Source organism: Nannobrachium achirus, assembly GCF_963921795.1.
Source record: "Nannobrachium achirus genome assembly, chromosome: 17".
NCBI lineage: Eukaryota > Metazoa > Chordata > Actinopteri > Myctophiformes > Myctophidae > Nannobrachium > Nannobrachium achirus.
In genome coordinates this window covers 31,062,887-31,076,436 of record NC_137824.1, presented here as the reverse complement: position 1 = coordinate 31,076,436, position 13,550 = coordinate 31,062,887, and the positions used below count along the sequence as shown (strand labels likewise).

Below are 13,550 nucleotides of genomic sequence, written 5' to 3'. Positions count from 1 at the left end.
GATTGCTTCCGCTCGATGTGTGACCTGATCTTTGACTTGGCTTAATTCAACCATTAGCTTCAACACACAAACACACACAGGACACGGCAATGTTTCTGTTTTTACCGATTATGAAAGTGCACATTGTAACTTAACTTATTTCTTTGATTTGAGTGATTTCATGTTTGCTTACATGATGTGGCACATTCTATCAACCCTGTGCCTGTCAGAACAGAGTCTAATAGACTAGTCTATAATAATGTGACAAAAGTGGTGGTCCTCAATTTCTCCCTGAGCTCTTGCTTTAGGATCTAGAAGAAAAGACAAAAAAATTACACAAATCAATGTAAAGTGTGTGGAAAGTTTATAACTTAGTTTAACTATGTGTAAAGTAAAGCACTTTCATACAAACACAAATGCATTTAACAAATGTAATCATGTGGATGTCTTTTAGAGCTGGGTGGATAGCAGCTGGACCTAACCATCGATTAGTGGAGATGTAACAGGCTCCATTTTCACTCAGTACACAATGTTTTGTGCTATTTTAGTTAACTTGTCTAGTATATTGAAATTGTACTCCAAGGCCCACAATGGAAATTAGCTATTGAGCCTTTTTTGTGTTTTATTCTTTTGACAGATATGTACAAATATATGTTCATGTAATAAACACGTCTGTTCGTCAATCAGTCAATCAGTCAGTCAGTCAGTCAGTCAGTCAGTCAGTCAGTCAGTCAATCTATCACCAACCAATCAAAAATCCACATTGGAATCATAGACTTCATGTGGTCGTGACACAATCTGAGCCTCATCGTCTTGCATAACAACATTTATGTTGTTATTTCAAAAAGTATAAAACATGTTATGTGAAAACAAATGAGTTGTGGTAAGTTAGGCTATTGTCAGTGTGTACTATAATTTTTTTTTTTTTGCAATGATCAGTCCAATTTGCAGTCCAGTTTGCGAGACTGTGTGTGAACTGTGAACACACACATTCACACAGAAAGACACACACAGGCTCGACCCTCTTATAGACGGATATCCTCCTGCAGAGCCAGCATAAAAACTAGCCATGATGAGAAAAAGGTTGATGTTGATTGGCTAAAAAAGGCAACTGCAGACTTACCTGTTTGGCTTGCTCTGTCCAGCAGATGGAGCCAGAGTGTCTGTAGTCGCCTGCCTCTGCTTTTTTTGCTGCTCCTGCTTTAACAACAAGCACATTATCAGTATTGACATATTAGATATCGAGAACCTGCACATTTTCTCACATTTTACAGTTTTAATTGCTCTGACCAGGGAAGTGTCCCGAAATGTTTTTAACAACTGCACTATTGTTGAGTCTATTGAACTCGCAATGGAGGTTAAACCATGATTACTTGTAAAAACTAAAAACTAAAAAAGCCCAGTGCACAGCATGTATTGTGAGACAAGAGGTGCTGGCAACAGCAAGAATGTAATCAGACACAAGATAAGCCATTGTGGTTGTAACCTCATACTGAAGGAATTTAGTGCATACAAGGATATTTATTGCAAGAAATGTGTTTTGCTCAGTGCTGATGAAGCGCTGATGAAACACTGAGCGAAACATGTTTGCCTAAAACGTTTGGGGCCTGAGTGTGCGGTTACTACCACACATGTTTGCGGTTTGTGTTGTCTTGTGGGTCATGTTTTCACATCAGGAAGGTTTTACATTTACCGTTGAGGGTTTGTTGACAGGACAAGGTGGCGGGGGTCTGCTCGGGGGCTCCGGTCGGAGTTTAGGCGGTTCCGAAGGCGAAGGACGGGGCTTGGCATTCGGGCTGTGTAGAGGAGGAGGTATGGAGGGAGGTGGAGGAGGCTGCACCTCCTGGCTTACGTTGGGCCTGGTCGGGTGGGCCGGTACTGGGGGAGCAGGTCGGGGTTGGGACGGTGCCTGGGGAGAGGACTGGGCCTGAGCCTGTCTCTGCCTCTGCTCCGCTGCGTAGGCCGGTACGGGGGGAGGCTTCATGGTCGGACGCACAATGGCGTGTCTGGGTCGAGGCGGACAGGAGAGGCCTGGACGAGGACTGGACTGAGCCTGCGAAGAAACACAATCACGCAGAAGATCAGAAACACATCCTTCATATTGACAAAAATGAGCGCTGAAGCAAACGTGTTAAATATGTCACCATATGGTGCATTTATATAGCGCCTTTATCCAAGGCGCTTTACAGAGATTGTGCATTACATTCACCCATTCACACACACATTCATAAACCGATGGCGGAGGAAACCATGCAAGGCATCAACCTGCTCATCGGGAGCAACTAGGGGTTCAGCGTCTTGCTCATAAGGACACTTCGACACTAAGTCTGGGGGAGCCCAGGATCGAACTGGGAACCTTCCGGTTGCCAAGCGGCCGCTCTACCCCTAAGCCACTCCCTGGGCCCCCCATGTTATGTTGAAGGTAGTAAGTAAGAAAAAAGACAGGTTCCTTACAAGTCGGTCAGAGTCCTGTCTCTTTAACAGGAATGTAGGGTTAGCGTGACCGTTGGCGAGGTCAGCGGCGTGACCGTTAGCTTGGAGAGGTTTGGTCTCGGTCGGGACAGAACACCTGAGGTTAAAAACACACAGTCAGGTACAGTAGGGCATCATGAAATAGTAAACCTAGAATGCGGTAAACGTGTGTTCGCTGTGATTAACCAACGTAATACGAGGTCAGTACATAAAGGCGGCTGGGGCTTTACATACACTGGGATTGGAGGTGGGGCGGAGGTTTTCAGAGGACGGAGCTTATGCCTGTAGCAGCACCACAGGCCCACAGCAGCCAGTATGACGAAAACCAGCAGCGGGAGGAGCAGCAGGAATGGAAGGAGATTGCCTGTTGTGAAAACACCAATGAGAAAGTTTCAGTCAAATCAGGGCAGAAAAACGGCACATCATTGAAGTAAACAAATATTGAGCTACCTGTATGTGGTTTGACTGGTTTCCCACTACTGATTCTCATCACTTCTGGCACTGCTGGTTTTCCGCCCTACCAAGATGTTAACTGAATTCACACGGTAATTAGGGGCTAGTTAGACCTGGTTGGATAGAAAACCAGGAGTACTACCAGGGCTCCTGAAGACTGGAGTTGCAGTTACTTACCTATACATCAAAGCTGCCCTCACTATCTCTTCTTTTAAAACATTTGTTTTACTATTCTATTTTTTTTCTTCTATTGAGGTAAAGCATCTCTGAGTGTGAAGAAAAGTGCTCTATAAGTTTGATTCATTATTATTATTATTATTACCCTTATTATTACTTGCGCAAGCAGAGCGCGCAAGTACTGTGTTCGGTTTGGTATGTACTGTATGTAGGTGACTGGGATTTTTGAAGACTGTAGCCCTGGAATGGCTGGGATGTATGTATGTATGTATGTAGGTACAGCCAATGAGGGACCAACATTCCTGGTGATGATGTCAGCAGAGTTTGGTATATAAGAGCGCTCTTGGTAATGTCTTCATTAACGGTCGAAGACATCAGGGACATGAGGCCAGCAGCGCACACCTCGTGAAACGCTCTGCTTGTGCACAAGTAGGCCATGTGTGGCCTGCTTGAGCGTGAGGCGCAAGTTGGCAGCTCGACAGAGTGCAGTTCTAGTCGTTATTAATATTATACACAAGTTGATGGCGAGGTGACTCACTGTGGCTGATGACAGGACCGCTGTCGATACTTCCTCCCGTTCCTCTCTGTTCACACAGAGGCGGGGCCCAACCTGAGTCACAGTGACAGTTGTGGTTGTTGTTGCACAGCTGGGGAGAAGACAGAGAACATTATTATGACACTTTACTGTACAACTGCATATAGCTGACAGCCAAACGCCCCACCCCACCCCCAACACTCCCCAAGAGTGTTGACAATGGAGCACATCCTTCCCTGTTTTGCTGCCCGTAAACCTACCCCGTGCCCATGACACTTGTCATTGCACTCATCTGCTCTCAGAAAAGAGGCGTTGCGACACTCTCCTCCAAAGCAGATCTGTTGAATGGTGGTGTATACGAGAGAGAGAGGGATAGAGAAAAGAGAAGAGAAAAAGCAGAATGAGTATACCGGTAGTATAGTACCATAACGTCGTTGTTGGGTGGAAACCTTGTTTGTCCAAAACCGTCCTTTTTTATTATTTTAAAAATGATTTAAAGTAGTGAAAATGGCAGATCTACAAGCACACAGCGTTGTGTGCTTGTAGATCTGCTATTTTCGCTAGATTTGTGCAACGGTCTAATGTGATGAGGCAGGGCTTTAATTTACGAAAGAACATGCACATTTGAAACTTGGAGTTACAAGGTTTCTGCCGGACAGTGACGATAAGCCATAAGCATACATGGTGCATCTGCATGAGTCTCACCGAGTCGTCACCACACTTGGTGCCGGTCATGACCAGGCCAGGGTCCAGAGTATCCCCCTGTCCCTCGTCACCCTGGCCGGGCCGGTACACGTGCGTCCCCCTGCACAGGATCTTCCTGTTGCCCACTCGCACGGTCGTGTCTATAGGAACGGCGTTGTTCTCGATGGGCTTGGAAGCGGAGCTTAGACACTGGATCTTCCCACATTTAGCATCCCTGGGAAAACAACAACCAAACAGTTCTGTTTGTCTGAATGTTGCGCCTCAGTGGTGCATTGGTGATTCAATGTTTGGGGGGTTGCCTATCTAGAGACGTCCCGCGCACATCGCGTAACACCTACTATACAGGTCTATTGATGCATATAGGCTTTAGTGTCACACCCTGTTGTGACACTAAAGCATTGGCGAGTTGTGAATTTGGAGGTTTTGTGATCAATGCATGTCCGTTTGCGTGAGAGGCGAGACCCCTGCTCAGAAAAGATATGGGGCGGCGGGGTAGTAGTGCTAGCACTTGCTATAAATGGACCCTATTGGGTCAATTTGTATGATCTCAGAGTTAAATTAACAAAGTGGATTACTGCGTATCCTAATTGTTGTGGGTAATGTAAACCAGTGTTTATTCTGAAATTAATAAAGGGTCAGAGTAAAAGTGATAAAGGGATAACATTTGTATTCACACATTGACAGTGGGTCCCGGGTTAGCCTTTAGTTGACCTGGCGAAGACTAAATGGTTGTCTGATTGGTTTCAAGTAAAAGAAGTCTAGCTCAAGAGTAAAAGTAGAACCGGATGCAATGCTCTTCACCTTTCTTTGCAGCCTCTGTACTTCCCAAGTAGGTCTTTGCCGCAATTCCCAAAGGTGTCCCCAGCCTCGTTTACTCGCTCGAAGCACAGGTCAGGGGCAGGACGGCCATCTGTGACCATCAGGAACGTGCACACACACACACACACACACACACACACACACACACACACACACACACACACACACACACACACACACACACACACACACACACACACACACACACACACACACACACACACACACATGCGCGCGCAATTACTTTATGTACACCTGATGGAGACCAGATGGTGTCCCATACTGTGCTGAGCTGTTCCTATGTGGCTTCAGAGCGGCTCCAGGAAACCCCCGCATCCCAATGTGAACGCTCACATAGAGTCCTGGACCCGATCCAATAACAATCCCTGATACCTTGATTTAGTGCTACAGCTCTTAAACCCTTTGCTTGGTTGACCGGAGTCCCTCAGGGCTCTGTACTGCAGGTGACTTCTCTGTTTTCGCTCTACATTAAGTATCCTTGATGGAAATAGCCGAACTACAAGGTGATGCGTTGGGAGCTTGTAGATCTGCTATTTTCTGTGATTGTTTTCCACAGAAATGGATGCTGGGGTTTAGGTAGTTATGTGCAGATAATATACAGTATATTAATCCTATTTTATATCAAAGTGAATAAATAAAACAGATTATCTAAAAGCTCACAACGTGTCACAACACAATTGTCTTTAAAACATATATATATAGCCTAATAATGACATGCCAAGGTAGGACATACAAGTTACGGACTGCAGCTTTAAGAGCAGATCAATGTATGGCAGTGAGGGTCCAACACTGACTATATCTGGCTTTATTAGTTTCAAAGCCATGCAAATGTTATGCACATTATGGTAATGAACAGAGGTTAATTAGACTGATTCAACATTAAACAAGGTTATTTTGTGAACATTGCAAATGTAAGCAACATGATGAATTAAAAAAATATAGAATGCCTTGGATTTCACGCTTTTTAAATAAGCAATACATTTGAAACATGAATTGAAAAAATATACATTCTATTTTTCTCTTTCTTGTAAGCAATCACTTTTATTAACCCATTTAGGCCGGAACGCAAATCTTTGTCACTTTAGAATTGAACCACCTTTTCAGGCCATGACCCCCGAAATAATCATGTTTTAACTGGGGACCCCCCAACCTGACGAGCACTAAGAGTTGAGGAATTTTGTATAACACGTTTCCATTGTGAAAATAGAGCATGTAGATCGGCTATTTTCACAATTTCTGCCTCTAATATTTGACAATTTGGCCCATGTTTAATTTGTCATTTCAGAGGTATTAACAAAATCAATAATCAAAGACAAAGCATAGCTATTTTTTCCAGGACCTTCCAGGACCCTTGATACATTCCAAAACTTTTCCAGTACTGGAAAAATATTTTTCTAATTTCAAAATATTTCCAGGAATTTCATGACCGTGGGAACCCTGAAAAACTGAATCAGTGGGAAACGATGAACATACACTCACCTCTTCCCCAGAGCGACTGACACTGCTGATCCAGAGTCAGACACATGCCTGTATAGCAGTAGGCCCTGCCTCCTGCACAGGACGAGCCATCCACCAGGTAGAAGTTAGCAGGACAAGACTCTGCCTTGCCATCGCAGTATTCTGGTAGATCACATGACCCCGAGGAACCGCGACACAGCACACCTGGGCTCTTCAGCTGCATAGATTGAGAAAAAGGAGAGCAGAGGAGCGGTTAGAATTATTGTTATTACGACGTTATTTGTAAACATTTATTCTATTTTCTATGTGGGAGTGATACGTTTGTACATACTTGGATGTCACCAGTAAATCCTAACTGGTAAAATATTGAAGAACTGAGTCCGGTAATGTTAATCATTCTTAATGGAGGTATTCATCAACAGATATTTACATACAGTACAGCTGCTGAGATGATAAAAAGAGAGAGAGAGAGAAAAAAGAAAGAAAGAAAGAAAGAAAGAAAGAAAGAAAGAAAGAAAAGGATGGGAAAAAATAGAAAGAAAGAAAGAAAGAAAGAAAGAAAGAAAGAAAGAAAGAAAGAAAGAAAAGGATGGGAAAAAATAGAGAGAAAGAAAGAAAGAAAGAAAGAAAGAAAGAAAGAAAGAAACCTAGTGTTAACTTACTTTGCAGTTTTCACAGCAGACTCCATGAGCACATTCTGCTCCAGCTTTCAGAGTGCAGTTGTTTGCATTACAGCAGGGACTGGTGCATTCCTAAAGGAAATAATAAAACAATAATTTCCTCTAATCAGTTGTTGCTTGCATTACAGCAAGGACTGATACATTTCTATAGGAAACAATAAAACATGTGTACAGTGGTATGTGGCCTACATTATGCCATGTTCACTTAAGTCCAATAATTATGTCTAATAATCATGTCTAATAATAATTAAGTCTAATCATGTTCAAATGTGTTATGTACAGTATGTCTTATGGTAATAGAAAAGGGAATCATGCATTGTGGGAATTTTGTACTGGTATAGGTTAGGGTAGGGGTTTTGATAGCTATGCATTTTGTAATAGTGTTGTAATGATTTTAAAGCAAAATTTTGTAACATGGATGAAATGTTTAAAAGTTAATAAAAATAATTGAAAAAAAAAAAAAAAAAAAAAAAAGGAAACAATAAAACAATAATTTAATCAGGTGTTGTTTGTGTTGCTGCAGTGACTAGTCGTGCATTCTTACAGCGAAAACACAATACATTAATTGAATCAAGTGCTATAAACTAGAACAAACTGCATTTAGACATCAGGCTGATCTCAATACATTTTCATTGTATAACAAGGGTCAGAACATGACTGCTGGACGTGTGCCCATGTGGATGTATTGTGGCATTGTTCACTTTTTCTGTTTTCTTCCCTATAGTGTCCCTTATTGTCTCACCCAGCCGAAAGGCATGGGGAGACTATGTTTTCGCCCCTGACCGTCCGTCCGTCCGTCCGTCCGTCCGTCCGTCCGTCCGTCCGTCCGTCCGTCCGTGCGTGCGTGCGTGCGTGTGTCCGTCCGGATAGAAAAGAAAACAAGCTTGCTCATCAACTGAAGGGTAGATAAATAGACAATTCAAAAATAAAAGTCTGCACACTGTGGCTTAAAGGTCAAAGTCAAAGCTTTATTTAAATAAAGCTTTGACTGGAAGCCCTTTAAGCCACAGTGTACAGACTTTGTTTTTGAATGGCCTACTAGACAGCGTATTGACCCTGGATGGACTCTGGTCAATAGGGTTGAAATCTGTGAATTTATTATGTCATCTCAATGCTTTTTAATTTATATTTTTTGAATTCATCAAATGAATATCTTCTAATCAAAACAGGGAATTACTGGCGAACTACACGTATCATGTGTCATCTTTGTACTCAACACACACACAACCAGTGGTGGAAAGTAAGTATATTCTGATACCAATACTTTCATACTTTTACTCAAGTACATTTTGAATTCCGGAATTTTACTTGTAACAGAGTATTTCTATATTGCAGTATTGATAGTTTTACTTAAAGGAGTAGTCACCCCCAAAATGACTTTTTTTCTATTTTTTTCCAAAATGATTTTTTTTCTATTGATTACTCACGCCATGGAGAGTAGAGTTCAATAATATTTTTTGGTTTTTGTCACATTCCTAAGACAAAAATGTGATAACAATAAATTTACCCCCATTCATTTCGGATGGTGACCCGTTTCGAAACGGGTCACCATCCGGAATCAATGGGGGTAAATTTACTCAAATCACATTTTTGTCTTAGGAATGTGACAAAAACCAAAAAATATTATTGAACTCTACTCTCCATGGCGTGAGTAATCAATAGAAAAAAAATCATTTTGGGGGTGAACTACTCCTTTAAGTAAAACATTTGAGTACTTTTCCCACCAGTGCTCAGCTTACCTCTTCCTCTCCGCAGTCACACTCCTCTCCTTCCTCCAGGTAGCCATTGCCACAGCGTTGCCCCCCGTACATGGCTCTGGTGTTGGGCATGTTAAACAGACATTTGCCCCCTCCAGAGCTCAGGTAGCGCTTCAGCTCCCTCTGGTTACATGAGTTGAACACACGTGGAAACGGGTGGCTGGGCCAGGGCGAAGGGGAAAAAACACACACATAGCATCTGTTTATTTAATTAACCATACTAATTTTGTGTGTGTGTGTGTGTGTGTGTGTGTGTGTGTGTGTGTGTGTGTGTGTGTGTGTGTGTGTGTGTGTGTGTGTGTTGATTTGTGCATCTCAATACACACATCCAAAGCAGGTTAAAGCCATTAAGACCTGGAATGCATCTGCCACGTAATCACTTAAACCTTTTTTTGTTTTAATACTTTTGGCTATTCAAAAATAACAGATCTACAAGCTCATAGCGCTATGAGCTTGTAGATCTGCTATTTTTGAAGATTTTCTTTTTTTTTTTTTTTTTTTTCATTTTTTGCAAATCTTTGAATATATATTCTTGTAAACTCAAATCTTTGCTTCTTGGGGGTCCCTGGAACAAAATGTTCTGAGATGGGGATGCAAATACATATAAATAGGGTCCTTGACATTAAAAAACATTGAGCACCACAGATAAAGAAACATAGGTTTAGTATTCAGAAGATATTTTTAGGTATTCTTTTAATGGATTTAAGCAGGTGCTGGACCAACATACTAAGATGAACGAAGGTCCGTACGCCGTAGCTCCATTAAGTGCAATTTATTGGCACTTGTGGATGTGCCAATATAAATTGCACTTAGCAGAATTACAGTGTGCAGACCTTCCATGTGTTTCAGTCAGTGTGTGTGTCTCACCCAGTGGCAGGAGCCATAATGCAGCCTCCATCATCTGCTCTGGCTTGGCAACAGCCGGAGCTGTCGTGACTCATTCCAAAGTTGTGGCCCATCTCATGGGCCATGGTGGCTGCTACGCCCACTGCAGACTCTGAGTGGTCCTGTTGAAAAGATGGCCCGGGGGTTGGAGACGATTCAACAAGGAACTGCTTATTAGGCCATTAACGAAAAAGTCGACAAGTCGACTCAGTCGACTTGTCATCAAGCGATAAAGTCGACTTCAACTCAACTTTTTACTGAGTCGAGTCGACTTGCAAATTATCACAAGTCGTCAATGCTCTACTGCTTATCCAATGTTTATGAATGTTGTTGTTTATAAACACCATCATAACTGGAGACGTGTGGTGTTCTACTTATATTAACCGTAAAGCCGTTAGAATCTGATTTCCTACAGTATGTTTCCTTCGTTTGAGGCAGCATTAAAAAACCAACCCCTTTAGTTCTCAAGCCAAAATGTTATAATTTTCAAGTGATAGTTGCAATGTTGCAACACACAAGCTCTAGACAATGTTTAGAATGTTTCCTGCCCTCACAAGGCTCTGTTTACATCGTGGTAGACAAAGTACTCGAGTCAAATTATAGATACTCCTTCACTACAAGTGAAAGTCGCTCAGTCTACATTTTACTTGAGTTAAAGTACAAGAGTACTTGCTATATAGCGGAATTCAAAAGTAAATTTTATTTAACCACCTAGTAAACACAATAACTTTCTTGTAGAACCATTATGATACACAACGCCTATTAGAAGTGCCTATAAAAACCTCAGCACTTCTGCAGCCAATGTGAACAATTAGTTGGGAATGACTTCCATGTACTGTCTCTAGAGGCGACAGGTGAGAACTCTCAGCCTAGTCAAACTATTTGGGAAGTCCTTTAAATTCAACAGCTGAAATCAGATACTTGAACTGTAAATACACATCCGCATTGTCCACTAATGCAAGTGATGTATGCGCCTCTTCCATTGCGTACAGTCAATAAAGATGGTTTCTAACCGAGTTCACTCCTCCAGACTGGTACTCAGAACACATGGCTTTGAGAGGTGCCAGCCCAATGGTGGTCCCCTCGAATGACATCCCCCTGAGAATGAAAACACACACCACAGCTGATTAGTTCCAGTTGGGGAACGACCCGCAGGAATGTAATCAGTCCACGTCAAGTTGGATTCGTGAGAGATCTACTGTACGACATGAACAGACTCCATCCAAAATACATCCAGCCTTCCAAAAAAGTGACACCTCTTACAAAACAATTTGTGGCACAATATGGCAGCACAATGTAGTCTAACTGTTGGTAAATGTTTTACAGCTGACAGATACAGTACATTTCTCATTATACGCTGCTGCTGCTGCTGCTGCTGTTGATTGACTGTACATATATTGTATATATACTGTCCATTATCCATATATACACGCAAACTGTTAATAAAGTGTCCAATCAATCAAAAATGGGCTGGTTGACACTGTACATAATTATATCAGCATCATATCCCCTGTCAATAGTCTGCACAGGTCATTACACTAATTCAGTGCAGATGGCTAGATCAGACCTTAGGTCCACCTACTTTTATTCTTAGCTCTTAATCTTGAATACATTTCTTACTTACTTAACCGTCAAAATATACTAAGCTCATAGCACGGCCCCACGTGCTGTGCTGCGAGCTTGTAGATCTGCTTTTTTTCGTGAAAAAGTGTGTTAATCATTGAATATATACAGTGCTATATACTGTATATATTTAAACCCAACGACTTTAATCTTTGCTTCTGAGGGTCCTTGGAACAAAACATTTTGACATGGGGGGGTCGGCGGACAAATAACAATTTGGGGGAAAAATGTTTGAGCACCACTGATATAGCGACATTTTCAGAAAACAGTTTTAGATTTAGAGGACATTCATAGCATCAGCCTCAGGTCTTAATGGACTAATAACTTTCATGTGTTCACGTTTATCTTGTGAGGAAAGGGTTAGCTACTAGGGCATTCACGAATAGTGATTTTTAGTAATCGAATTATTCGATCTCAAAGTATTCGAATAGTCGAACATTCGACAGGACTGGCCAAATTGGCAAATATTAAGTAAGCAAGAGGCGGACATTGTGAAAATAGCAGATCTACATGCTCACAACGCCTCGCAACGCCTCTGCGGAACCAAGTCACATTAAATGTAATACCTACAATTCCGAGTGCTTGTCAGGGTGGGGGTCCCCAATTCAAATATGTTTATTTTGGGGGTCACGGCCTAAAAAGGTTTGAGAATCCCTGGTATAGAGCATTAACAAATTCACCCACCAGGGGCATTGACAACTCATTCTTATGACTTCCTATCTAGCCAAGCTTTATAAACTATATATTTTTTAAAGAGAAAACAATATAAAAATAAGCGAATATTCGACTTCGGTGAACAACGTCGAATAGTGACTTTGATATTCAAATATTCGAATATTTGGTGAATGCCCTATTAGCTACTGACGTGATGAGCTGAGCGTTGTCGTTGGGCAGTACGTGGAGCTGCTTGCGCCTCCAGGCCAGGAAGGCCCCCAGGGTGCTGTAGGGGTTGGCAGACATGTTGATCTTGTCCTGGTGCGACCACACCTCCAGGCCGATCACCGCCACGCGGATGCTGAGGGCCTTGTAGTACTGGAGCAGTGCATGGAGAGTGGCAGTGTACCATGAAAGAAAACAGATGGGGGACATTTTCTTAAACATTTAAGCTCTGTATACTTCATTGTGTGACAAATAGTGAAAATAGCCCATCTACAAGCTCACTGAGCTTGTACTGTAGATCTGCTATTTTCAGAATTGTTATTATTAATAATAATAGTTTTAACTATTATTAAATTAAGAATGAATATTATTATTATTTTTAAACAGAACATTCTTGAAAGATTTTGACAAATGTATAAGATGCATAAAATAGGGATGCAACATTTTTATGTAATTGTTAAATTGTGATAACATCAAACATGCTATAAATATCAAGCATATGGGTCTACACATTTCCCAAAAATAAATGCATGTATATAAGTCAGTCATACCAGAAGCAGGGATAAAACATATCCCTGCTGAAAGTAGGATAACAAAAGCAGAGCCCCCCAGCAGATGAGAACAGTCACAGATACAGAGACAGTGATGACAGACAGATGCAGAGTTTCAGCTGATTTTTCAGAGCTTGACATGTTTATGGTTTTCACACTACAACCGCATTGACACTTCCTTGAAAGGCCTGCAATTCACTGGTATATCTATTTGACTGCAGGTAATTCTCACCTTGTCTACATAGTTGGCAGCCTCCAGCAGTTTCATCTTAGTCATTTCCAGATCTCGCCCCTGCTTCTCAAACTGGGTAGGAAATATGCACGTGGCCGCACGCATACAGACACACACGCACGCACACACACGCACACGCACACGCACACGCACACACACACACACACACACACACACACACACACACACACACATTTACTTCGGCACTTCTAGAAACTTCAAAAGGCAATATGTGAAGCATCAACAGAGACAACAGGAAGTGAATCAGAGGCATAATAATAGCCTCAGATGATCACACATCTCCCACTGGGCCAGCTAATTAGG

General features: G+C 42.0%; 1 protein-coding gene across 1 annotated transcript in view; it reads right to left on the bottom strand.

Moving 5' to 3' along the window:
* Positions 1–283: 283 nt before the first annotated feature.
* adam19b (ADAM metallopeptidase domain 19b) overlaps positions 284–13,550 on the bottom strand; it is a gene marked incomplete at both ends in the record, with an annotated part of 37,907 nt that continues 24,640 nt past the window's right edge. Inside the window, 16 exons of the mRNA XM_080746665.1 lie at positions 284–290; positions 1,103–1,179; positions 1,673–2,032; positions 2,434–2,548; positions 2,686–2,815; positions 3,620–3,728; positions 3,877–3,954; positions 4,322–4,535; positions 5,123–5,231; positions 6,641–6,836; positions 7,282–7,371; positions 9,039–9,216; positions 9,924–10,063; positions 10,955–11,039; positions 12,430–12,596; positions 13,227–13,298. Coding sequence (XP_080602791.1) covers positions 284–290; positions 1,103–1,179; positions 1,673–2,032; positions 2,434–2,548; positions 2,686–2,815; positions 3,620–3,728; positions 3,877–3,954; positions 4,322–4,535; positions 5,123–5,231; positions 6,641–6,836; positions 7,282–7,371; positions 9,039–9,216; positions 9,924–10,063; positions 10,955–11,039; positions 12,430–12,596; positions 13,227–13,298 — 2,127 coding nt within the window. The remainder of the gene's footprint in view (positions 291–1,102; positions 1,180–1,672; positions 2,033–2,433; positions 2,549–2,685; positions 2,816–3,619; positions 3,729–3,876; positions 3,955–4,321; positions 4,536–5,122; positions 5,232–6,640; positions 6,837–7,281; positions 7,372–9,038; positions 9,217–9,923; positions 10,064–10,954; positions 11,040–12,429; positions 12,597–13,226; positions 13,299–13,550) is intronic.